General features: G+C 53.1%; 1 protein-coding gene across 2 annotated transcripts in view; it reads right to left on the bottom strand.

Annotated features, from left to right (window-relative positions):
• Positions 1-25380, bottom strand: part of KCND3 (potassium voltage-gated channel subfamily D member 3) — a 205394-nt gene extending 180014 nt beyond the window's left edge. For both annotated transcript variants that reach the window (XM_044238917.1, XM_044238915.1), the window contains exon 1: positions 24275-25380. In XM_044238917.1, coding sequence (XP_044094852.1) covers positions 24275-25380 — 1106 coding nt within the window. The remainder of the gene's footprint in view (positions 1-24274) is intronic.
• Between the last annotated feature and the right edge of the window lie 1696 nt (positions 25381-27076).

Here is a 27076-nt window from a genome sequence, read left to right on the forward strand (position 1 = left end):
CAGACGCCTCCCCAGTTCTGGAGCCTGAGGGGGCAGGAGCCCACGGCCGCCGCTGATTAATTTCTACTGACAAGAGGTTGCGTCTTCAGCAAGCACGGTATTAAATAGCTCCCTTTGATCATAATTAAGTTTCTCCCGGGCTGATGCTATAAATAGACATGCCCTATTGATTGGAGGGTCTGGGTTCTGAGCTCAGCATCCTCCGGGAGCCTTTCCAGGCCTGGCCTGGGCTCTCGAGTCCCACTTTTCTCTTCCTGACACGAAGCTTTCCTAATTTCAAGGGCAGGTGCAGCCAAACACCGGGCTTGGGGGTTCAGCTCATTTTCCCAACCCTCCCCCAACCCCACTGCCTTGCCAGTAGGAGCCCAGGTTGACTCACTGGGTTACTCAGCGTCCTGGTCCTGATGGAGGACCAGAAAGAGACCTCAGGAGGCAGGACACCCCTCGGGACTTGAGCTTTCCTCTCTCTTTGCAATGAGGCCATTCTCCCTCCTCCTCCCTACTCTGCCCAGACACCCCTTCCTGTTAAACCAACAGTGAAGATCCTGTTCATAGTCTCCAGAGAAGGAATACACTCACGAGTGTTTTCCCTTCTTCCTTCTCTTCTTAAAGAACGTATAACCAAGCTTGTGCTGCTGTACTCAGTGCTATGTCTTAAGAGAGGCTGAATGGTGGGGACTGGGGCCCAAATCGCAGGGTCACGATCAAGGGGGAAGGGACAGGGGGAGAGGGGAAGGGGGAGGGTATCCTGAACAAAGCAGTGATTGCAAAGCTTCCTCTGCTCAACTTGAATCTATGCTAGAGAAAAAAGCACCAGGTAGAAGGCCCTCCTTCTCTCCCACTTGGTGCCCAGCGGAGTGAATTTCCAGAAAGTAACACAGCTCTTCCTCTGGGACTTCTCCCCAACTCCCGAGAGGCCCCACAGAATCACTAAACACACACACAGCACTGTTACTTAGTCCAGGCTGTGGTTCCTTGGTGCTCAGTTCTGTGTTTGGTCCTGCCCCATTTTAGAGACATGACAGGCTAGGAAGCAGGCTGTACGAGAGAGAGGGAAGGTCCGTCCCGAAGTTGCCAGACTTTGAACGACTCCTCCTCTGCCACTAGCTAGCAGCACGGTCCTGGGCCAGCAGCCTCCCTCCTCTGCGCCTTCATTTTCCTCTATTGAAAATATGTGAGTAGAGTGAAATGACCTTTTCAGCTCCAAGTTCTATAAGGATATAATTCCAAGTAAAAAACGGGTATGTGCACGCAGCCCCAAGAAGGGAGCATGGAAGAGCTGATGGGAAGTTTTCATTTTAAAGCAAAAGAGTTGATTGGACTCCCAGAAAAAGAGGATGTCTGCGGAGGGCAAGCCTTGGGGTCAGGCTTCTCCTCACCACTCCTTCTGAAACCACACCCTTGGAGCAGATCCGTCCCATCTTCTGTTTTCATAAATAAAAGTGCAACACAGCCACACTCATTCATTACTGTCGATGGCTGCCTTCATGCTACAAAGGCTGAGTAGTTACAACAGAGAAGGTAGGGCCCACGAAGCCTCGAATATCTACCTGTGGCCCTTCACAAAATGAGTTGGCCATTCTCTGCTAATGCATGTCAGCAGGTGGACAGAAGGAGAAAAGGACTCTCAGTGATGATCAGGAGTACACGCCTGGGGAGCTCCTGGACAGAACAGACTGCCTGTTTCCCACTGCAAATCAGGGTATAGCCGGGGCCACTGGTCCTTTTCCAGGGGACCTGGATAAAGACCCTTGAGTCCCTGGGAGCTCTGCCCAGTGACTTGGCAGCTCAGAGACAGGCCATCGCATATGTGCAGGTGTGTACGCACACTCACACACAGTTGGGGTGAGGCAGGGGGATACTTTCATCCTAAGTTGTGACAGAGAGAGTATCCTAATCCAGCTTCTATAAAGGCATCATCCAACCTAACCTGACCAGGCTGTGCTCTTCCCTGCCAGAGACCCACGGTTAATCTGGAAACCTACCCAACCCCCTGCAGCTCTCTGAGCTGAGACCAGAGTAGGAGAAAGCCTCAGGCCAGATCAGCAGTGCCCAGAAGTAGGGCCATTCCCTGGGAAGAGCAGAAGTTGGTCCTCGACATGCAGAGGAGCCTGGAGGCCCTGTGAGCTTCACTTAGCAATCGGATGTATGAACAGAGCCTCGAGCTGCCGGGGGAGCTGCTGGGGGCTGCTGGGGGCTGCTGGGGCTGCCAGGGCTGCTGGGGCTGCCAGAGGAGCAGGAAGTGGCTGGGGCTAGAGGGAGGGAACAAAGGCATCCGGAAGAATTGGCTTGGATAAAATAAAAACACCATTTAGCCTCCACTCTTCGTGTTCCCCCAGCTCCCCTAAACCTCTCCAGGCTCGGGCTGCTGAGCTGCGGATTTCTGAGGGTACGTTTGCTGCTCCCCATTCTTCCGCACCATCTGGAGCTTGCAGGTCCCCTGGGTCTGGCCCCGTCCTCCAGTCAGCTGCGTATGGCCACCCTTGATCTCCACCCCAGAACCTTCAGCATCCACCTGGTGGGCAGTGGGGGGCTTTGATGGCCTTTTCTTCCTCACCATGAAGCCCAATCTGGTTTTTCAGGGCGGGGTGGGGGGGGCAAAATCTCCCCAGTGAATTCTCACAGGGCGCCTGCCCGAGGCCATATGCCGTGTTCCCCAGCTCAGCCATTATGCATCCTGCTTGTAATTGCTTTAGAATGACACTCATCATGTTCTATTTTATCACGCAGTGACAGATCCATATAGATAGGGGAAGGGAAACACTCACACCCTCGCTCACAGAGGCAGCCAGACTACAGAACGGTTTAAGAAGAGTAATTGTGCAGGAGTTCCAAGAGCTGGGCTCTGCCCCCTTGCCCGAACAGAGAGTGTGTGGCGTTCGCAGGTCCCCATTCTGTGATTCTGTGTATCAGAGGGAGGCAGTCAGTGGCCTGTCCTGGTTTTCCAGAAGCACTTGCACGAGCTCCCCAGCTCCCTGTAAACCCTCCATAAAACCTCAGCCTTCTTTGCTGGAATGACTCAAGGTATGAAGGCTTCTTTTCCGGAGGAAAAGGCAACTATAAACAGAAAGGCAGAAACTGAGGTTTTGCTCCATATTTAAATGCTCCATGGTGAGCACCCTGAGGTGCATAGTCCTCCCATCCTGCCGTACCCTGGGACTGCCTGGTTGTCCCCTGGCTCCAGGAGGCTCATCCCACCCTCTACTTCCCACCCTCAGCAGGAAGGGGCCTCTCACATTCCTAAGGGTCCAACAGGGTTTGGGAGCTTCCAGGGGCCCCCATGAACTGAGTGGCAGATGCTTTAACTCCACTCACTGCCTCCTGCTCTGGGGCCCAGCAGGGGTGGAGATGGCTATACTCTCTCACTGCCCAGTGCCGGGAAGGGTGTCTGTGATGAAGGAACGGAAGTATCTTCTGTGCCCCGCTGTCCCTGTCAGGGGTTCCGTGGCACGTAGAGAGTGCGAAGTAGGACGCCAAGGGAGAGCTCCTTCCCCAGAGCTCTGGGTGGGTGGGTGGGCGGTGGACAGGAATGGTTGGGTGTATGATAGCCCCATGGTAAGAGGGTCCCTCTGTCCTACCCACTTAGGGTCCCTCTGTCCTACCCACTTCTCCTTTCCCTGCCTTGGCCCAAACTCCTCCACACCCCACTGTGGGGACACGTTGCCTCCACCGGAGCTGGCTCCACAGAAGACCCACGCACAACCTCTAGGACCCCACCGGTCCCCAGATATTTAGGCCTTGATATATGGGCCCAGAGAAAATACTCCAAAGCCCAGGATCCTTTTTTGCTAAGGATGTCGATCCTCAGAGCATTTAAGAAAGCCCCACTGAGCCACAGCGAGGACACTGCTCACAGCCCCCAGTCACCCTCCAAATGGAGAAAAGCGTCTGCCATGGAGTGGTGACACATAGGGGCCAAAGACTGGCCAGCACTGGGTATCCCTCCCCACCTTCCCACAGGACTGGTCAGGCCCAGGGGGGCCCCCACGAGCATGGGCCTCTGCAGTCCCTACCCCTCACCCAGAAAGGGGGCAGGTAGAAAATGCTGGAAGGTCCTGGGGGAAACATGGGGCTGGAGGTGGGGTGGGGGAGACACCACATCATTTCCCCCAGGCTGAGACAAGAGGAGAGGCCTGACTGAAGCAGACACAGTTACCTACGGAAAGTGCCTAACTCCAGGCGAGATGCTTTCTCTCCAACCCCTTCTTGTATTAAGATGGGAATGAGTGTAGGTCCCCAAGGGACAGGGCAGGGAACAGAACAGACTGTTTCCAGAGCGCCTTCCCGTGGGCACTCATCTTTCTATTTCTTAATGAGGAGCCCAAGGGGAACCTGGGGCCTTGGCCGTGGGGGAGGGTAACGAGTGACTGGGGGAACCCCATCCAAACGCCCACTTCCACTCTAGGGAAAGCTCCTGCCTCTGCCAGAGCAGCCTGGGCACTTTTGCCCAGGAGCCCAGACTCCCTCTTGTCCCGGGGAGGAGGGAGGTGCTACGGAGTGTAAAGCTCTCTCTTCCCCCCGGGGACCTGGGCTCCAGCCCGGCCTACTTTGCTGTTCTCTGGCTGTCCCGCCAGGAGCTGGCAGCCGGGATTCTGGCTGGCCACCGAGGGACTCTCTCCCTGCCTTCATCACATATGTGGTGGGCGTCCTCAGCTGTCCCTCAGAAAGCAAACACTGACGCCAGCGAGCCCATTGTGCTCCAAGCAGCCCGGTCACCCCCATCAGGCCCAGTTGGCATGATGTTTCCTGGTCTTTGTTGAATGTGTCCAATTTCCTGACCAGCTCCCTGATAAATAATCGTTTTCCTCGTTCGCTCCAGGCAGCTCCGAGCGAGAGGAGGGCGGGAGCTGTTTGATGGGGATGGCTCTCTTTTGTTTCCCGGGTGTCTGAAAGCCAGGCCTGACCTCGGCTCAGTGTCTCTGCAAAGGCCCGTGTCCTCCTCAGCAGCTGTGAGCAGTTACCAAACTCCCTCCTCCGATGACGTGTCTTCTCTCCCCTTCCCTAGGCTGAAGCTCTGTATCAAGGCCTGGGAACCTGACGATGAACTGGGTATTTCAAGGGAGGCCGGAGGGAAACATCAGATCTCATGCCATGGAGGGAAGGGCGCTGGCCAGGAATAAGGCGATCTGGGCTCTTGTCTGACCTTGGTTGCTGCCTGGCCAATAGGGGGGATGGCATCTCAGTTTTCTTGTGTCTAAGACTCTGGGACTCACCCAGAGCCCTGCTTGCTTGTGTGACTGGGACCACAGAGCTGAGCCCTTGGGCAGCTACAGTCCCACTTCTATTCTTGCTGTAGTTTTTGCCCTGCGTCTCCCTGGCCCGAGTTGCTGGCACACCATCTGGTATTCCTGGGCGAGCCAAGAGTTAGTTACCAGTGATAGCTCTGTCACTCTGCCCATCCATCCCCATGTGCAAGGGCAAAGGGGCCCTCCAAGCCCTCACGCTGGGCACTCGCATGGCCAGGCTCTGGCCTAGGCACCTTCCTAAGCAGCATCATTGATGAACCTAACAGCATTCTTTTTTTTTTTTATGATTTTATTTACTTTTTTGACAGAGAGAGAGAGATCATAAGTAAGCAAAGAGGCAGGCAGAGAGAGAGAGAGAGGGAAGCAGGTTCCCCACTGAGCAGAGAGCCCGATGCGGGGCTTCATCCCAGGACCCTAAGATCATGACCCGAGCCGAAGGCAGAGGTTTAACACACAGCCACCCAGGTGCCCTGAACATAACAGCATTCTTCATCTGCCAAAAGATGAAACCATGGTCTGCAGGCAGCCTGCTGTGAGGTCCTGCCATGGGAAAGTGGCAGAGCTGGGGGTGGAATGCAGGTCTGTTTGCTTTTGGAGCCCGTACTCTTTAGAACCTACTCTCTCCAGTGGGGGACTCCTCGGAGAGATCAGGCCTAGCCTCCAGCAACAGTCACAGTTCTCAGGAAGGAACAAGCCTATGGCTTTTTGCCTTGGGACAGGAGGACACTGATGTTACCAGAGAGGAAAACCCACTCTCTTCACTGCCTTCTCCAACCCCAATCAAAACAGCCATACCACTCCATTACCTCCCACAGTCAGGGACTTGAAACCACTGCCCCCATGTTGCACCATGAAAACAACTTGGAAGTTTAACCAGGCTAAGGTTCCTGTGGACCACCTCCCAGCCTGTCCATACATCCCCCACCGGTCCCCCACTATAAAATTGAGGCCACAGAGCTCACATAATGACCCTGTGGCAGGTTACAGAAACGCCTGCCAATTCTTCTCATCCTTTTGTCTTCACACCCCTGTGTAATGTGACATCGTGCTTCATCCCATCAAAAACCAGAATCGACTTTCTACCCCCTTGAACTTGGGCTTGCACATAGGATTGGCTTTGGCGCTTGGGGCATTAGCAAACGTGACACAGCAGGGGGTTGAAAAAATGCTTGTGTGTTGGAGCTGACATCTCGTTCAGCTCTTGTGACTCGGTGACTTGCTACCAGTTGAAGGATCCGGGCCAGCCTACTGGATGATCAGAGACAAGAACCACATCATCCATCTGCATGGCTCCAGCCAGCCACCGCATGGGTGAGACTGTCCTAGACCACCTGACCCCAGCCAAGCCCCAGCTAAGCAGAGAGATCAGCTCCACTGAGAGTTGAGACCAAGGCAGTGAACAGACCCTATCATGACAGACAGAGGCTGGCCCTCAGCAGAACCCTGATAGGGAGCCTGGCTGGGTGCAAAGAAGGTTACAAGGGACCTGACTACCAGATGGCCTTCTGGGGCCGGGAGGAAACCAGACAGGCAGCACCGTCACTCATGCCCGCTGCTACAGTGACACAGATACAGGATTTTTTCTCTTTCGAAAGGTTTCCTGCCTAAGCATCCTCAGCTTTTCTTCGATCATCTTACTGCCCTCCTCAAGGCATAGTCTGAGCCGTTGCAGGGAATCAGTCCTCCACAGAAAGGGAGAAGAGGGCTCATCCTTTACCTCACTCTTTAATGTTCCTTCCCTCCCCAAGTCAGTGCCTCCAAACTGCCTTCTGGTTACAACTCTATTGCAATTCAGCAGAAGGAGGGAAATAGGCACTTAGGTGCCATTGTGGCTGCCTGGGCTCCTGGCCAGGGCCGGGCAGGGAGGGTGGAGGGGCCAAGACTCCGCCTGGACCACAGTACTGGACTCTAGGATCTCACTGTCTTCCTTGGCTTGGCAGACAGTGCTGGGCCAAAGCAGACGGCCACCGAGAATGGCCCAGCTGGGACCTGGAGAGCGCCAGGTGGGTAGAGGTGAAACCAAGGATTCTAGAATTTCCAACCTGTGGGCTGTGGTGCACAGGTGGCCAAGAACGGTCTCCAGGCATGTGGAGAGGTGCAGAGCTGCTCAGGACCCAGGGCAGCCGGGTGGGGTGGGGGTAGCAGAGCCCCTGGCTAGGAAACTCCTACCTCAAGCAGCCTGGCCAACTCCAAACAGCAAGGTCAAAGGCGTGGCCAGGGGACCACACTGGGGAGGGCAGGCACAAGTCTAAAGGAAAAGACCGTCAAACTTGGAGCTAGGAAGGCAGTACAAATTCATGTGGGGGGCGCTCTCGGAACCAAAGTTCATAATGTTGAAATTGTAGCTGTTACAAGGAGGTTTAGACATAAGAGTAGAAAGGAGGAGAGAATCCACTCTGCCTCTTCCAAGGACGGGAGGTGGAGGAGCTAGGATCCTGCCATGCCCCTGCCATGCCCCCACCAGGCCACCACCACTAGCCCCGGGGAGAGGGGAATCCCTCAGGGCTAGGCCAGCAGAGAGGGCTGCTTCCTTCCCCTGCCTGCATCACCCAAAGTGCCTAGTCCTTAGCTCTGGCAGGGAGCAGAGTCACAGGTGTCCTTGCAGTTCATCTGATTCATTTTCTGTGCCTGCTGACTTTGCCCGAGGAGTTTTTCATCACCTCTAGAGCAAGGTGCAGGACATGAATGTTTGTTGAATGAATAAAGGAAACCGACCATAGCGGATTCTGATTGCATCTGAGGTCAGAGGTTTCCTGTTCCCACCTCCATTCCCAACACATTTTTGTGTCAATGGGACTACAGATCCGAGGACTATTGAATCTCTCTGGCTCGGGTTTAATTTTAAACAAATTCGTTTCTTTTTTCTGGTTGGTTTAATTTTAACATGAAAAAAAGATTTTTATGTTTCACAAATGGAGAATTTTGGAGGGGTGGGGGGTGGGGGGAATGGGTGAGCCTGGTGCTGGGTATTAACGAGGACAAGGATTGCATGGAGCACTGGGTTTTATACACAGACAATGAATCATGGAACACTACATCAAAAAAATCAATCAATCAATTAATTAATAAAACACCAAAAAAAAAGAGAAGAGAACATTTTTAACTTTTTTTTAAACAGTAGAACGCACATGCCTTTGTATCTACACAAGCCCCCAGCCTCATTAAAATAAAGCCCTTATCCTATAACATGAGTTTCACTAAATAATCCTGCCACACCAGTGAAAGGCACTCACGTCTGTGGGCGGAAGGGAATTTTACAGATGCTGCCTGAAAGATGGCAAGATCTTTTTTTCTTTGTATGTTTGTATGTTTGATACAGTTCGTGATTTTTTAAAGGAAAAGATCTAACATCTTCATTTACATGAGGTCCCTCCCTAGAGTAGTCAAATTCATAAAGACAGGATCCCCACCCGTCCTCTGAATTCTCCATGCACAGAGTCACTCTCTGGGGAAAAGGCATGGGTGGGTGAGGGTCTCACGTGAGAGCCAGAGTCCCGAATTCTGGCACAGGAGGATGCTTCTGCTAGGGGAAAAGGGTCACCTCTGAAGAGGCCAAGGACGGAGGCACTCCAAATGGCAAAAAGAGCACAAGATCTAGAAATTTTCCGGGGCCAGCAACAGGCTAGAGCTACACTGAGAACTCCCTCTCCGCCCCTCCTTGCCAGCCGGCCTTCCTATGTGCGCGCGCACACACACACACATGCCACAAGCATGCTGCCTTTTTCTGAGTCTCCCCCCCAACTTTTCCTTTTTGCCTGGAACAGTTTGCCTTTCCCGCTCTCCAAGCCTACTTCCTCCCAGAATGTGCACACAAGGTCTCCGTCTTCCGTGGCATCTCTCGGTCGAGCAGATCTGATGATCTCTGTGGCCTGACCCTCTCTGGATAGGAAATGGTCCAGAGTTACATGCTCTACCCCCAAATTGGACACATCCTCCCTCACCATGTGCCATGAAATCCACAAACCTTGCACCTGACCCATGGACCAGTCTTACTCCGTCTAAAGTTCTGTCCGCCTTTTTCTCTGACCCACACATGTGCAGGTGCTTCTCGCTGTGTCTGAAGGGAACTGGCAGGGCGTGACGAGGAAAGGATGGGCCAGAACCTGACAACTGGGCCCCTTCCGTGTGCCAGGCGCCCTGTTGGGAGCTGGGGTCTGGGACCAGAGTGCCTGCCTTGGAGGAGCCAGGGCTACCTACGCAGACGGGCCTGTGTACCCAGGCTTTCAGATGGCGGCGACAGAAGGCAGAGAGCCCCCTAGGAGGAGACTCACTCACCTGGCCCATCTCCACCAGCTTCCCCTTCACTGCCACCACCTGCTGCCCGCCCCTCAGTCCTTGTCCTCTCTGCACACTGCAAAGAAAGCCCACGAGATGCTCCCAGCCAGAGAGAGCCCACATGTGGCTCACCCTCTCCCCAGTCCTCTGTAATCATTAAGCGGTTGGATTCGTTCAAACACCTTCAGGTAATGTCAGCCACACTGCCCACACGAATGCTAACAGCGATATATAGATTGCCCTGTGTTCCTGTGGGAGCTCATGTCATAAAATAATGGGGGTGGAGAAGGGAGAGTCATTTCCAGACCCACGGGATAATGGGAAGAGAAGGAATCTGGGGATGGGGTGGGACAAGCAAGAAACCGGCCCTTGGTGCAGGCATCGGTGGGGATGGCATGAGGGGAGACAGTGGAAGGGGTTCTACTTGCCCCAGAATCCACCTGTCCACCTTGGTTATTCACCCCAAAGGGTGTGATTTGGGGCTCGTTCACCCATGAAGCTTCCATTCCCTAAAGGAACTACCTGGGCTGGGGCTGGGTAACCCCGAGACTGTGCCAGGACAGATGTCCCGGGGTCTTCCTGACACTGAGTCCCCTAGTCAGTCCCCCAGCCATAATTATAATTGCCTTGCAGAACGGTTTCCTTTACGGAAACTTCTGGGTTCTCAAACCCTCCTCCTTCTGGGGTGTAGAGGAAGCAGACTTGGGCTGAATATACCGGGCAGGGTGGGGATCACTGACCCTCTCCAAAATGGGATGAGCTGCAGCCACAAGGGTAAACGTTCATCCCTAAAGGTTCAGGCAGACCTGTTGCCACCTGCTGGGAGGTTGCGGGGGGAGGGGGTCCAACGCTGAAGGGGTTAGCAAACTCGACTCTAACCCCAAGACTTGTGAAGCTCAGATAGCTGTCTGACGGTCCTACATCTTATGCCTTCTTCTCATCTGGCCTGTGCAGAGGAGCCCTGGACCTGAATGCACAATTCCCTGCTCTCACCAAACACAGTTCTGTGTGGATGAGGGCTGCTAACCTTGACCATGTATATCATCCTGGCTCACCATCAGACACCCTGGAGCTTTCTGGGAGAGTCTCCCAGAAGAACCTCCCAGGCCTTGCCTTTCTGTGGTCATTTTGGCCAGGGACTCTTAACTTCTTCCTCTTTAGAGGTAAGGAAAGGGAAATGGGGAGGTCCCCAATGACCCGCCATGCACCCAGGGGTGGTGGTTGTGGGGGGTGGGGGTTCTCCAGGCTGTGAATCATCCAGGCTCCTGGACTAAAAACCAATTTTCCTTCAAAGACTAAGAGACTTACAGCTTGTGAAACAGTCTAGGAGATGAAAACGCACCAAATTCAACCCCTTCTCATTCAGAAGAGGATGCTGAGGACCAGAGAAAGAAAGCAGCTTGGCCAAGGTCACACAGCCTGCCCAAACCAGCCCCACAACCCCCATATCCTGGCTCCTAACCTGGTGGTCTTTCCATTGCCCTAGGGAGTCCCACCCCAGCCAAAAAATTCAGTCAACTCTTGTGGGCCAGCCCAGGCGTAAAGAACCTAACTCGGAACGTGAACGCAGCAGCCTCTGCTCTTCGGATGAGAAGCTGACCTTACATGGAAATATTAAGAAAGTCCAACGCAGTGTGTGGGGTGGGGGGTGGGCATAACGCTTCATCATCCCTAAGCCCTGCCCAAACTGAGTGTGGCCATCAGACTGCAAGAAAATGTTTTATTAATCGACACAGTGCCCTTTTGTTAGTCCAGAGAGAGAAGCCTCTGCTGGGAGAGGGGAGGGGGGAGAAGGATTGGGGGAGACTTTGGGTCCAAAGACACAAGCCCTCAAGATATAAAACTCTGGGGAGAACTTCTAGCAGCTTCTGGAGGCAGACGAGAAACAGGCCAGGAAGAAGGGGGAAAAAGAAAAACTAATACCGGGTCTCATTTGGCAAACGCAATTCATGAAGAGAGCGTTGCACCGGGTACAATTCTTTGTGGAGGGCAGGTGCAAAGTGACAGCCGTGACCCATAGGGGTGGAGACCTGTGGACTGGTGGGGGATCCCAGGAGACTCCTCCCCCTACCTCCACCTGTGCTATTCCCAGGATCCTGTGCAGGGGCTAGAGCTGAGGGGGTGTGGAGCACCGGCCAGCCTGAGCTCTGTTGCCCGGCTCTGACACCCCCGCCCTTGCAAAGCTTCTTCCCACCATTCCAGAACTCTGAGCCTGGCCTCCAGCTCCCTGCTGCCTCGCCTGCTGTCTCTCCAGGGCACTCAGAGGGTCCAGGAAAGGCTGTTGTGCCCAAAGGCCTGCAGCGGAGTGGGTGGGGATCCCCCCAACACCCAGAGCACCCAGGCAGAGGACGGGGCAACGAAGCCCCGTCCTGAAACCAGAATCTCTGCAAAGAGGAAGACGGCACGAGATTTGTCAAAGTTATTCTAAAAAAATTTTACAGAGGATATTTACATAGTATGCATATTTACCACTTTCCCTCTTCCTTGATTTTTTTTTCTTTCTTTCTCTCTCTCTCTCTTTTTTTTTTTTTTTTTTGCACAAACTCTACAACTACACTCAAAATTTCCTGTCTCCTTCGTTTTGTCCTCCCTCCTGTCGCCAGGATTCCCTGGTCCTGTTTGCGACCTCGCCCCCAGCCTATCACCTGCGGTCACATCTCCATGGGCCCAGAGGAACTTGCTCCCCACTGGCCTTGTCTCCAGGGACTCTACTCTGTCCTCCATCGCCATCCTCTGTCCACTCCTTATGCTCCTGATGTTTCCAAGAGGCCCGAGAGTCGTTGGTCCAGGCACATCAGCACATCGGGGAGGCTGTGTCCGCCTCCCTCTGCCGGAGACAGAGGCTGTGGAAGAAGATTCCCCCCAAAGGCCTCCTGGGGGTAATGTGGACTTTAGGTAGAGCCAAAGAGTCCCTGCAGGTCAGACCAGTGCATGGGAGAGTCCCAGCCCCTCCAGTTACCAGCAGAAGACTCCGGGCAGACCTCCCGTTTCTCTAGCTTTAAAACAAAGACAACAGTGATCTCGCTCTCCTTTGGTTAATGGGGGAGTTAAATGAGGAAATGCATATAAGTAATTCATATCTAGCACAGGACCTGGGACACTGTCAAAGCTCGGTATCATCAACGAGTATTATTATTGTTGTTCTTGTTGTTAAGGAGAAGGAAGGTCAGCGGTCCTGCACACATCGGGGTGAGCCTATCTCTCCTCACTCAGTCTCCAGCGAGGAAGGCACACAGCTGCTTCTCCGCCTTCTGGACAGTGTCCCTAACGAGACTCCAACACAGCTCTTGTATCATCATTTCTGTGCCGGGGCCAGCCTCCCTTGGACTCCTAACCAACTGTGGAGAGCACTTCCCTCGGGGAAAGGCTACAGGAGCTGCCCCTGAGTCCTCCTGGCCTGACTCCTCATCTCTCCCCAGTGCTGCCGATGCCCTCCCTCTCTCTCCCCTTACCAGCTTTCTCTATTTCTCCTCGGCTTTTACTTCAACCTTCCCGTTTAATACATTCATTTTACCGTCTGCCACTCCGGCGAGAATGCCAATCCCAGAGGCTCTGTCTGTTCAGTTCACGAGTACCCCCTTAGCCCCCAGCACACGGCCTGGCCCACGCAGACCCACCATATTTGCTGAAGAAGTGATAGAAGGAATGAACACATCTACAATGTGTTCATTGTAGGCACTACAATCTTCCAAGGGCCAGCTGAAATGCCACCTCCTCTGAGAAGCCCTCTCTGATTCCTGCCTCCTGCACCTTCCCCTTGCCCTTTGTTACCCTTTACTCGTACCTCTCACCTTGCTGAGCCCAGACAGATAGCTCTGTGCACACACGGCACCTCTGTTACTGGGCTGATGCTCTTTGTGAAGACTTGAAAAGAGTCAGACGACGTCAGACTTCAGTCCGAGCCCAGTAATGCTCCTACAGCATATGAACGGGGTTAAGTTCCCTAAACTGTCAGCATCTTGGTCTTTTCAGACAAAGAAAGGGAGCCTAAAACACCCACCCCGTGGGATTTAGTCCTCACCCTGTTTTCTCTTTGTAGCTCCTCCAGTCAACAAGGATGCCGTCTTGCTCATAGGCACAGCTCAATGCACATTTGCAGAATTACTGAGCCATCGCCGTGCCCATTGCTTACCATGGGCCCAAGACAGGTATCTCTGGGGACAGGCCAGAGGAGGCTCCCAGCGATGCCAGCAGTGTGTCCGACATTTCTCCCTAAGGCGAGGAGGGGAATGAGGGGCATAGACAGCGTCTTAAATTGCCTATGCCTCTGCTCAGGGGTCTGGCTCTGCAAGCACCAGGACGGGGCCAGCCCCTGAGGCTGGGCCACTCTAAGTTGGCATCCCCCTGGGCCCGACACAGATGCTTTGTTGGTCTGTGACCACCCAGAACCCATCTATCTTATCCACATGGCAATGTGAGGATCCTTTTAGTATTATTGTTCAGCAAAGCCCCTAAACCAATTTTGCCTTCCTGGGTCGGAGCTGTTTATTTAATTAGCATTGTAGGAAACTAAAAGAAAACCTTGTTTGACTCAGAAAACCAATACGACCTTTTGGCCCCAGCAGAGATGCAGCAGGACAGGGAACGCCCACAGGTCAAGGAGAAAAGCTGAACGGAAATGTTGGCAAAGCCACCGCATGGATAGCAGCCGTGTTCCTGAAGGAGGCAAATTGCCAGAGATGTGGGGCCTCTCCTCCACCTTCCCTTTGGTTCTCTTTGGTAATATCTATTACCTGCTGCAGCCCATTCCAAAACTGCCCTGCTAGACCCCTTCTCTGTGTTAAGCTCCAGACCTACCTTCCCACATGCCTGCCAGCTGCCTCCAAGCCACCCAGGGTCAACAGCAAGTGACCAAGGTCCAAAGCCAAGTTCACAGTCTCTATTTTCCCTTGCCTTTCTGCCAAACTGCTCCTTCCCTGACGTTCGCTGTCTCCCCCTCCCCAATCACCCAGCCTCATGATCCCAGAGTTCACATGCCTTTCCACTCTACCTCCTTCTGTCCGTTTCCACTGTGACCATCCCACAACAGGCGTCCTGCATGTCTTCCTGATCAGTCCGCTTGCTGATGTCACAATGGATCAGGGCCCCCTCTAACATTCACCCAGGAGACCACTCCGAATAAATCTTCCTAATCACTGCAACAAGGACCACCACCCTTAGTGACTCCCTGACGCCCACCAGATAAATGCCTTAGCCTAATAGTTTAGGCCCTCCGTGTCTCTAACAAGCCTTTTATTCCTGCTTACCTCCAGCCAGTCCCCTCATATGCCCTAACTCCTGGCAAAGCAGCATATTGGTTAAGCTCCCAAGGACTGTGCCCTTTTGCAATTTACTTGGATTTCCCATTTCCGCATCTCAAAATCCTACCCACCGTTGTTGGTCTAGCTGAAATGTCACCTTTTCCGTGAAGCCAATCACTCATTCATCAGCAAATATTTATTAAGCATTTATTCTCTGCCAAACACTTCCTGATCATTTGGAACATGCCCCGTCCTCTCTTGTCTGCTCGTAAACATACTCAAATCCCCTGCTGTATTATCAACTTCTTAGGACCAGGAGCGAGGGCTTATTTATTTCTGTTTCCCCAACACCGGCTAATAGGGAGCATCGCAAATACTAAGTATCATATTTGTCAAATTGTATCAAGATTCATGCTGTCTGTGGTTTTAATATCATTTAGTTTAAAATACCCCTACTTTTTTTTTTTCTGCTTAAGTATGCACGACCAGGAAGAAGTAAAAATAAACTAATGATACTTCTCTGCAGCTCTGAGCCTGTAATTATGAGGAACTCTAAGTTACCCATGACACCGGAACCATCACGCTGGAGAGAATCTCCCGCCAGAAGCATAAAGCATTATCATCGCCTGTCTTTGACACATATCGCAGGACGGTGGAGGAGCGGATGTGTCCTTTTAACTTTGTGGACCCAGTCGGCTTGGTCAGTCCTGGGAGCTGGCTGAGCAAGAAGGATGGAAGGAATGATGGAGGCCTGGCTGGTGGGAGGGTCCAGAGTGGGATGGAACATCTGCCCTGCACAACCTCGAAGCAAGACTGGACAGTCACGTTGTCGCGGGCACTCGGCGTGTGTCTGCACGGCTAAGGCTCTGGCTGGTTTCTCTCGGACGACGGCAAAGTGTAGACACATTCCAGCCCCCCCAGCAGCGCAGGGTCCAGAATCGATTTTTGTTTAAGGACAATACCAAAGCCTCACTGGGACCGAGCAAGGTTCTGGGGTGCAGGAGGGCTGGGCATCCAGCCCTCGCTGTGCTACCGGGAACAGGGCGTGAATCAAAGACAATGAGATTTGCAATTCTGCATTGATAGCAGGATAATGTAGGGGGGCAAGCTCCCCTCTCCCACTTCTGAAGCAAACAAATATCACGTGGGGTGATTCCGCAGCTGCATTAGTTGGGGAAAATTGATGCACATTTCATGTGTCAGGGAGCTGAGTCCCAGAGAATGGAGCCAGCCTCCCAGAAAATGGTTTCTTTATATAGTTCCATCCATTTATTGTTTGATTGGACTTTCTGTATATTAAATTCAAGCTGTTCTGCCGCTCGTGGGCATTCTGATGCGTTAGCTCCGTGGGAAATAATGAAGGTGATGGGATTTTACAGCTTCGCATTACAAAGGAGGCGTCCCCAGCCTCATCCATCTCTCCATCAACTAGCTTGTGTGTGAGGTGGCACTTATATTAAAACGATTTTTCTGATTCAGTTTAATGACACTCATTCCAGTCCTGACACCCAGAATATGATTACATGAGCCAGATGCAATCTTCCTCCATCCAGTCATGGTCAGCAGAGTCTGAGTTATCTTCCTTCCCTCTGGCCCCCCCACCTTCCCAGGCACCCAACATTTGCATGGCACTGGGCATAGGGAGGCAGGGGCTGGGGAGAAGAGGCCTCGGTTTCCCGGCCTGGGAAATGCAGACTAGATAGAGGCCCAAGCACGGGACTCAACTTGGAGGTCATCTCTGAACTCTATGGCCTGGAACTCTGGGTGCTCCAAGGCACTGTGGTAACTCCTTCCTCCTTGTCACAAACAAGTCCCCGTTGGAAGGTGGTCTGAGGTCACCATGGAACACCCCTTTCCAACAGAGATTGCTGGGAGACCGGTTCCTACTTCCAAAAAAGAGAAACTGCTTGGATATCACCAGAAGGTGCTTAGGTCATGAGTACGGTGTCAGCTTCTGGGAAGGAGTTGTTTGTGTTCAGGGGGCCACCTGCCCAAGCACAGGGGCTGGGAGCCTCACAGCTAAGTCTCTGCTCCTCTCCCTGCCCAGGGAAGCGGTAGGGGAGGGGACAGGGACGTTCCCGGCCACGACAGTATGTGGACCAGAGTCCTGTATAGTCTGGAACAGGAGCTCCCTCCCAGGTGAAAGAGGCAAAAACACTCGAGGAGTTACTGAGGGGTTCTGGGTCCCTTCCCTGAGGAAAGGGAGGGCCGGGCTGCCTTTTATTTACACTATTTTCAGGCAGAATAATTGCTGCTCCTCGGGAAGAATCATGTTTGTGTTTATGGGTGTGTTTAAAGAGGGAAACCCAAACAAAAGCAAACAGAGGGAGAGAGGGAGAGAGAGGGAGACTAAGACTGATTTTGAGAGATTTAGGAAGAGAGCTGTGAAATGGGCACCGGCCTCCTAAAGAGCCCCTCCCCAAAACTGGAGCAATTTGAATTGCTGGCTTGGAAGACTGATCGGAAGTAATGGTTCTAGTGGGAAGCCCCCAAAAGTCTCCTATACCACCCATGGGACTCCATCTCTACCCCCTGCAGCCCCGACACCCTGGCCACCCCTCCGTCTCAGCTACTATTCCAGCCATGGACCTCCGCCTCCCTTTCTGAACCAAGACTGTCCCCCAGGGTGGTAAGCACGGTGCCCAGCCCTTGGCAGGCGCTTGGTACTTGCTGCCTGTGTTGAAAGGAAACCCCGGGGGTGCATGGGTGGCCCGGCCAGTTAAGCTTCTGACTCTTGGTTTCGGCTCAGGTCACGATCTCAGGGTCATGGGTTCAAGCCCCCGCACTGGGCTCTGTGCTCAGGGCAGAGTCTGCTGGGGATTTTCTCTCTCCCTCTCCCTCCACCGTTCCCCCACTCATGTGCTCTAAATAAATAAATAAATGGGTAAATAAAACCTTTAAAAAAAAAAAAAGAAAAGAAAAGAAATCCCAATCCAGGTACAGACACTCCGCCTTGCAGATAGCCCCAGTCCGGCTCTCAGACAACCACACTCCAATTTAGGCTCTGGGGCTGGTTCACTCCATCCTTGCTGGGGTCTTGCTGCCTGGGCCTTGAAGCCACCTTCTTGCAAGAGGCCCCTTCTTGTGAAATACTTCTCGCAGGGGTGGACCATGTCTTCCTGGGCCAGTCCTTGATAGGGTAGCCAGGAAAGCCCTGGGCGTGGTAGAGGCAAGACCAGCATGGCTCCCTCCCTGCTGCACCTGCCTTCGAATACACGCAACGTCCCTCAGCTCTCCCTTCCCCGCCACCAGCACCTTCGGCCCAGCCACCATCACTCGCTGCCTAGACATTGGTATTCACTACCCAGCAGCCAGAGTGATCCTTTGCAAATTTAAGGGAAGCCTACTTAAAACCCTCCAGTGGCTTTCCATTCCAGGCAGAGAAAAAGGCAAAAGGCCGAGTCTCTGACCCCAAGGGCCCCGCAGGAGCTGTTTCCCCCATTACCTCCTGTACTTGGTCCTTGCTCCTGCCGCTTGACCATTAGGACCTTGTAGCTATTCCAAGAATAGCATGCCAAAGCCTCTCCTGCCTGATGGCCTTTGCTTTTGTTGTTCTCGTGGCCTAGAATGCTCTTTCTTAAGCTACCCACATTCCTTCAGGTCTCTGCTCAAATATCACCTGAGCTCCCGACACAAAATAGCAACTCTCCCTCTTTCCACCACCTTGCCGGCACTCGGCACTCCCGGCTTACCCCCCAGGCTTTATTTTCCTCTGTACCATGAACTGGTATTTATCCGCTGAACTATATACTACCTGGGCTCCTCTACCAGAATGTAAGCCCCACAAGATCAGAGACTACTGTGTTGGCTGCCATGTTCCTAGTGCCTACTGGCTATGCAATAAATATTGGTTGCCCAAAGAATCGAATGGCGGAGAATTTCATGGATGGGGGGACTTACCTCTGGCTCCCTCCCTGTTTCTCCTTGGTCCCAGAGTCTGTTGCAGAAAGCATGGCCAAGTGACCCAAAATAGTGAAGATTGAGGGTTGAAACCTCCAGTGCAAGAAAGGCCCCACCAAGCTAAGGCTGGCGTTCAAACTAGACAACGTACTGCTTGGTCTCCCCATCTCCCCCCTGCCCAGAAATGGATATTTGTCTGATATGACCAAAGAGCTCACATTCAGATAGCACTCCCACCGGTTCTTAAAATGGCCAGGAGATGGTAAGCAAGTGAGGAAAATGAAGATAGGAAAACTGGAGTACAACCCTGTTTAGCTAAACAGCAATCTCGGGAGACCCCGACTTAGGCACGGATCACACAATGATCTCTGCAGTTGAAAGCTGCCCTTGAAGAGCTCACAACCTGGGAGAAAGACACATAAGCAGATCAGGTTAACAAAATGTGGCAACTGACAAGACAAAGGTACGTCCACGCCGCAGTGGGAAGCAAGTGGAGTGGTACTTAGTACACCCTGGGCCTGGGGGTGGCAGGAAGGCCTCCTGGAGGAGATGATGTAGGGGCTGAGCTGCGAAGGATGACGGGAGTCAGCCAGACACAGAGTACAGTGAGGGCTTGTCTCTGGAGTGGCAGGAAGAATATGAGAAAAGTCCTCTTTTTCTGACCCTCGGTCTACTGCTCTTTCCGCCATCTCCTGTTTTGGTCCAAAGGAAGAGAAGTGGGTCTCATTCAATTCATTCTGCCTGGACCTTATGCTGGGCTGATGTGCATTCATGGTGCTTTGTATTTGCAGGGTCTGGCACACAGCAGGCACTCAATAAATGTTGAATGAATGCAAGATTCCTTGTTGGGATGTGGATCTGTGTTTTCTCTTGGGAATTGCAGCATCACAGAACTGTTGGTTTTGAAGGGGCGGGGGGTAGGAGGTTGGAGGAACCAGGTGGTGGTTATTAGGGAGGGCACGGATTGCATGGAGCACTGGGTGTGGTGCAAAATCAATGAATACAGTTATGCTGAAAAGAAAAAATTAAAAAAAAAAGAAGTGTCAAACCAAGAAAAGATCTGTAGTCATTCATTTCCCATAAATGTGGCTATGACCAGATTGCCCTGGGCAGGGACACACCACCCTCCAGTTAGGCACAGCTGGCTAGTGTCCCGGGCCAAGGCACTTGGGAGTTGGGGGGAGGGCTGCTGGGCCCCAGAGGCAGGGGATGAAGATGCAGCTGGAATTTGGGGGACTGAAGGGTTAACCAGGTCTCAGACTGGCTCTATTTCTTGCACTGGGTGGGGGGCAAACCTGGTCAAGCACCCTGTTCTGTGATGTGCCTGTATTGATTGTCCAGGCCCGGCTCCCAGTCTCACAAAACCTCAGGCAGGCCCCTTCCAGGATTAGGTTTTAAAGGGAAATGCAAATCACCTGGAGGCTGCTTCATGCTTGGAAGAAGTAAAAATCGATTCTGTTTTCGTTAAAGTGATTTTTGGACACTGTCAAAAGCTCTCTCATCTCAGGCCATGGGGTGACAGATAGGCTGCCTTTCTTGATTACATAAGCAAGCCAACCTGGAAGCGGCAGGCCATTGCACCAGGAACCAGGCTGCTCGGGGCCCTTCCCAAGCCCCAGCCCTGAAAACAGCCAAGAAGGCCTCATCCTCTCCAGTCTCAGAGCTGGCTCTTGACGGCCCTGGTGGTTGTTTGCTCTGCAAGGCTTTCCTTCCGCACGTTCCCCACTTCTGCACGCTCCCCAGTTCCACACACTGAACTGGAGCCTCACCCACAGACTGACTCAGTCTAGGCCAATCACGATGCCAAGCAAAGTCAGACAAAATTCAGAAGGAAAATCTGCTTTAAAAAGTCTACAACATAGAATATCTGCGTGAACTAGGTATGTTGGTCTTATTTAATACTGGGAGTTCTGCGTTACCCCTTTCCTCTGTTAACTGAGATAATTGAGGATTTTATTTATAACAGCAATTATAAGCACCAACAGTAATCCTTTCATGGTGCGTGTGGGAGCTCCACGGTCAAGAGAGCATAAAGGAAACATGAGCTGGCCATGGGGGTCTTCCCCACCAGCCCAGGAGGCTGCAAAGGTAAGTCATCCTTGAGCCTTGGTGACAGTTGGGCCATTATTGTTCTGTGTGCTTAAGGTAGTTTGAGATATTAAATAAACAGAAATAATCGGTTCCAAGAAATTCCTCCCTGGAGGACACCTGAGTAACTCATCAGTGAGTCCTGGGAAAGAGGACAGAGTTAGGAACCAGAGCGAGGGTGCATAAACTCCCCTCAGCGCATTGGTCCTCGGTCCAGCCCCATGGTCTGTCAGTTGGCCCTCCTCTGCAAAGTAGTCAAAGACAGTTTCTGCCAGACTGAAACCGGAACTTGGGGCAAGATTAGGGCAGGGAGGATCCTAAGACGGGAAGAACAAAGTGTCTGTTGGGAGCTGTTGGAAGCACTCGGACAGACGGTGGAATGTGGCAGAATACTGGGCCCTGGTACTCCACAGCCACTCCGGGGCTCAAATGCCAATAAGGAGTAAGAGAAAGAAGCATTCTTGGGGATGATTTAGGACTGAAACTAGCCAGTGAATATGTTCAGGGCTGGAGCCAGCCAGGGGAGAGGGAAACGTTTCCGGGGTCGAGTTGGGAAGACCTCCAAGCAGAGCAAGAAGATCACCCACCCACCACACCCCCCACTACCACCACCACAATGCTGCAGAGTGTCCCAGGGGATGGACCAGAGGCCAGGTGAAGGCTGCCCTCCTCTGCCCCCAGAACTAGGGCTGGGCCAGAGCATGCATCTTAGGTCCACCCTAGAAAGAGGACGGGCAGGTCTGGAAAGAAGTGAGAACAGTATCAGGCCAGGCAAATGGAAAAGGCGCCCCATTCACATTGACCAAGCCGTTAAAAAGGATTTTGCCAAGTACCTTCTATGAATAACCAGACAGCGATCCTGGCGATGGTTCCATTTGCCAACTCAGGAAGAAGTCAAAGTAGCCCAATCCAGCGTTTGACCACACCAGCCGGGGCGGATGGGAAGAAAAAGCCTGCTGTCCCATTACTTACCCGAGGTTAAGGAAAACACTACGGAAGGAAGGCTTCTTTTCCTGCTCATTCCTATACCTTCCAGAGGCCAGATGTTTGCAGGCATGGGAAGAGCAGGGCAAGGAGTCCACAGGGCCATCAGGGAAACACGCTTCTCCCTTTTCCCCTTTCATCTTCACTCCCAGCCATCCCCTTCCTGTCCTCTGAAAGTAAATACAAGGCCGAGATTGTCCGTCCGCTGACACTGGACTTGCCCCTTGACCTACGGTGCAGATGCTAAAGGAAATCAGTGGCCTCCTGAGCGACAGGGAAACAGTGGATTTTGCCAGGAATGCAGTCATTGATTTCCAAGGCAGCATTTGAACTGGCCAGATGAAAATGTTTCATTTACAAATTCCCTGTGTGCCTAAGGCAGTGGCTGTGGTACTCACTGTGCTCCTGTTCAAGAGCGACATGCCTTGAATGAATTAACCCCTGAAGCCGTAATGTAAAAGAAGTAACCCTGGAGGTCTGCTTTCCACCCACAACCCAGAACAGTATATGGACAAGCGGACTAGCACATGAACAGGGAATGGGCGCTGGAGACAGCCAGACTGGCATTGGAAAATCAGCTCCGCCCCTGATCAGCTGTATGACAACAACAATCTACTTGACCTCTCTGGGCTTCACCTGCTGCATCTGTGAAGATGGCATTTTTCCTACCTTGCAGGGCTGTTGTAAAGACTCAGACGGATAATATATGCAAAGTGCTTAGTGCACCGCTGACACACAGTAGACATACATGTGCTGTTATACTAATAATAAAAAGTAAAAGGCAGGTGGTCTCTGAAGTTTCCATCGATCTCCTCTGAAACGATCCCACTTTAACTTTGACATCCATCCATCTGCCCTGTTTTGTCCCCACGGCAGTCCTGAGGCATCACTCTAGTGTCATGAGTCCCCTCAAAGGACACATAGGGCAATGGACAGTCACAGCCACGTCAGAAGTGGGGCCAGGGAGGTCCTGGACTTCGGAGGGGTGGGGTGTCCCTTTTAGGAAAGTATGAAAGGACGGTTAGGGTCAGCCTCCAAACGGCAAAGCTGCGTCTTCTCCTGACCTGGTGAGCAGCTTCCGGGCCATTTTATCTTTAAATATCCTACTGTGCCAAGAGACAAGGTCAAACAACCAGATGTTCCTACCAACCCCGGGTGTGAGTGGCTATTCGAAGAACTGTGGGTGTGTTGGAGAGAGAGGAAGGGGCAGGATGGCCTGTGTCAGACAGACAAGAGGGAAACGGAATGCCCCCATTCAATGTAGCCTCCACAGATGGACAATGACACCCCTTGCTCCCCCCCTCTCGTGTGGCACAATGACAAATGTAATCATTTTAAAAGGTCCCCTCACCTGCTCAGTCATTCCCAATAAGCACACACAGCACTATGGAAAAACCGACACCAGCGCCGCGGGGTGTCGGCCAGGAAAAAAAATTGAATCACCATGATGCCACCAACCAAATTGTCAAAGACCAAATAAAAAGCTTCATGAATTCTCCATCAGCAATATAATGCTTCCCAGCCTAAGCAAACACAGACCCAGCATATGAATTGTAAAGGGATTTTTGCATTAGCCTCAATGACTTCCAACGGCCAAAGCAGAAACCCTTAAGAAATACATGTCTCCATAAAGCTGCCTCCATTGACTCTAATCCTGTTAGGGGAGAAGATTGCAATGTCCCTCCTGAGCCCCTTCCCCGGATGGAAAGCTTTGCAGGCCAGCCCCATAAATATATTTCTGTGACCACAACTAGAAAAGGGACCTCGGGGAGGCAGAAGAGATGGAGTCACCCATGGCCTTGCTGAGTGCCTCTCCCTCTCCGGGATGGTCCTGCTGCTTTGGGAGCTAACTCCATGATCCCTTCAGACCATCTCACAATGGCCCAGGTAGGCCGGGTCATTCAATCACAGAATCAGGCTGAGAAAGCAAGGCTACTCCTCCTTCAGTGAGGAAATAAAAGTAAGTCTGGTGCCCTGCTTTGCAGAAAACCCAAGTTCAGAGTCACTTCGAGAAAGTCTGCTCAGAGCTACTGAACTCTTGAGCGTCTGTGGCGGGGCAGGGGGGCAGGGGTTGGGGGGGAGTAAAGCCCAAGAGAGATAGCCTGCAGATACATGACTGAGAAGAAACGCAGGAAGGATTCAGAGACAGTGCTCTCCGTTCTGGTTAATGCAACTCTCTGGCCCTTCTTCCTTCCCACCTGCTGCCCTTACAAGCACCGATGCGTTTCAGAATGCAGCAACCGCGACTCACTCCACCCCACACACAGACACGGAAGGCATGGCTGAAAAGAGAACTAACGTCTTCATTTCCCATGTTTTATAACATGCATGCCGCCGCCCCCTCCCCAAGAAAACTCAATCCAGAGGGAGCTCTCGTCCCCAAAGGAATCAACGGTGCGCTTTCCTCCGTCGGATAAGACAACTCCCCTTGCTCCTATGACCCCGCCAGGCGACTCTGCCCCTGTCTGCTGCATCCCGCTACCATCCCAAGTTTCCCTTCCACGTAACCTTCCGCCCAACCCGCCACCAACGCGGACTCACCCCAGCGTGGTCATGGTGACAATGGTGTACCAAAACGAGGCGGGGATGCTCGTGAACTTGCTGGCCGAGGAGCCCTTCTCGGCGTAAAACATCACAGTGGCAAAGATGATGATGGCCATGGTGAGGGAGAAGAGGAGGAAGCCGAGCTCGGAGGCGCAGCTCTTGAGCGTGTAGCCCAGGATCCGCAAGCCCTGGGAGTGGCGCGAGAACTTGAAGATGCGGAAGACGCGGAAGACGCGGAGCGTGACGAAGGCGCCCGACACGTCCTCGTTGTTGGTCATGACCAGGCCGATGTAGTAGGGCATGATGGCCACCACGTCGATGATGCTCATGACGCTGCGGACGAAGCGGTAGCGGCTAGGCGCCGCGAAGAGCCGCAGGAGGTACTCCACGGTGAAGATCATGACACAGGCCGTGTCCAGGCAGAAGAAGGCCACCGAGTAGCGCTCACCGCACGGCAGCTCCTTGCTCCCGGGCACCGTGCCGCACGGCACCGTCTCCACCACGTTGGTGATGACCGACACGGCGATGAAGAAGCCAGTCACGTAGTAGAAGACCAAGGCCAGCGTGCTGGTGTGCGGGTTCTCAAAGGCGCGCCACATGGTCTGGCGGAAGCTGAGCGACGGCATGGACTCCTGGTTGTTCTCCGAGTCGTTGTCGTCCATGAGGCGCTCGGCGTTCTCCCGCTTGCGGTCCTTGTACTCCTCGTAGCAGCAGTCGCCGATGATCTCGGGCAGGATGCCGTAGAAGGCCAGCTCGTCGTCGTAGGCCGAGATGCACTCGTAGCGCGGGTAGTGCAGCTTCCCCGTGCGGTAGAAGTTGAGCACGCAGCGGAACACTTCGGGGTCCCTGTCGAAGAAGTACTCCTTGGTGTCCTCGTTGAAGAAGAACTCCTTCTCCGTGCTGCCCAGCAGCGTGTCCGGGTAGCGCTCCAGCGTGGTCCGCCAGGTCTGGAACCTCCGGCCGCTCACGTTGAGGACGATCAGCTCATCCTGCCGCTTGTTCTTGTCGGCGGGGGCAAGGGGCATGGGGCAGTTGGCCACCGGCATCCACCCGATAGCCGCCGCCCGCGCGAAGGGCAGCCAGGCCGCCACGCCCGCCGCCATGGTGACGACTCCAGCTCTCGGGCCGGCCGCTGCTGCTCGGAGGCTTGGCACACCAGCTTGGAGTCAGTCCCGCGTCCCCTGCAAGACAGGAGGAGAGAGCAGAGGAGCCGGTGAGCCCGCGATTGCCTCCCCGCCCAGGGAGGAAATGGGACGCGGGGCGGGGTCAGCGCTGAGTGAGAGACAGCCAAAGTCCTAATGACAGATCAGTGGAACCCAAAGCACTACCCAAGGGAGGGGACTTGATTCTTTTCCCCTCCCCTCCTAGAGAGAGCACCTGGGCCAGGCCAGTGCAGCCCTGTGGGCTTGCCAGATGTTGTTGACCGCCCAACAAACTGTCAAGTTCCTGGAAGGCTCAGGAGCATTTGGAGGGAAAGCCTCTTTGGTAGGAGGATCTGGGAAGGTGTGGGTAATAATCAGCTCTGAAAGGTTAGGGCGTTATTACGAATTTAAATTGGGAGAGGGTAAATGAGTTCTCATTAAACAAATTTAAAAGTGGGATAAACATGCTAATTTTTATTTCACTCTTCACCCACCAGGGTAATCAGGAATGGGGGAGTGGGTGAGGGAGATCAGGTAAACATATTCTTTCTACTCCTCATTGGTGAGGTAGGAGGCTGGGCCTGCCCATGTCTGGAAAGTTCTCCTAGATGGCAGGTGAAGATGGTAGGCCCAGAGCTTGGTACGGTTCTTTCCCCCAAGTCCCATGGAGAAGGCGGTCCCTGGTGTGCTACTCTCTGGGCCAGCTGGCAACTTAGCGTCCATCCGTGCCCCTCAGAGCCAGGACAGAAAAATGTGGGGGAGGCTGTGAGGCTGGGCAGGGCTCTCCTTCACCACCTTGTAAAGCGGGTCTTGGGCTCTTGGTTCACCTGCCTTCCGTGCATTGTCCCTCTCCCTCCCAGAGGAAGCTGATCCACACTCTGCCATCTCCAGATTCCTCGCCTCCCATCTCCATCTGCCCACCATCCATAGCTCCCTCGGGTTATGTAACAATACTCTTTCCCATGCCAGCCCCTTTCACCCGGCTCCACTCCAGCCCTGGGCTGCCTCATCCCTTCCCCCAGCAGACTCCGAACCACACCACGGACACATCTCCCCATCACCTGCATGGATGGGTGGGGGGTGGGGATGGGGAGAGACAAGGGCTCGGAGAATTATTTTTGGCTTTGAGAAACAGATTTACCTTCCCAAATCTGGCTTTTTAAGGATGATACTGAAATGACTCTGAATCCCCAAATGTGTTACCATCTGTGGGAAGACATGTGGTGACACAGAAACACACGTAACAGCACCAGGAAATTGTTTGGGGTTGACACACTCATTTTCACTGATCCTAAACTGGCACACGGGACCAATCCTCTCTCAGAATGATTTGGACCCTCTGGAGTTCGGGTTGGCTTGACTCTATGTTGAAATGAATGAGGCAGAGGTTTATCTTGTAAATGGGATTTTGATCTTCATCTTTCCCTCTAAACCTGCTTCCTTCTCCTGGCTACCAACTCCCCTAGGCTCTCAGATCTCCACCTCCTCTCAGTCCTGAGCTGCCACTAGAGTGTCCCCATCTGGATGCCCCTGACACTGGACAAGGTCAAACCAATCCTACCTCCTTGTCTATAGCTGCTCCTCAGTCAGCCTTTTGTTCTTGGCTGCCCTAACCCCAGGCCTGTCCCTTTGGACATCTTCCTCCTTGCTTCACCCA

This window comes from Neovison vison, chromosome 2 (assembly GCF_020171115.1).
Source record: "Neovison vison isolate M4711 chromosome 2, ASM_NN_V1, whole genome shotgun sequence".
NCBI classification, from domain to species: Eukaryota; Metazoa; Chordata; class Mammalia; order Carnivora; family Mustelidae; genus Neogale; species Neogale vison.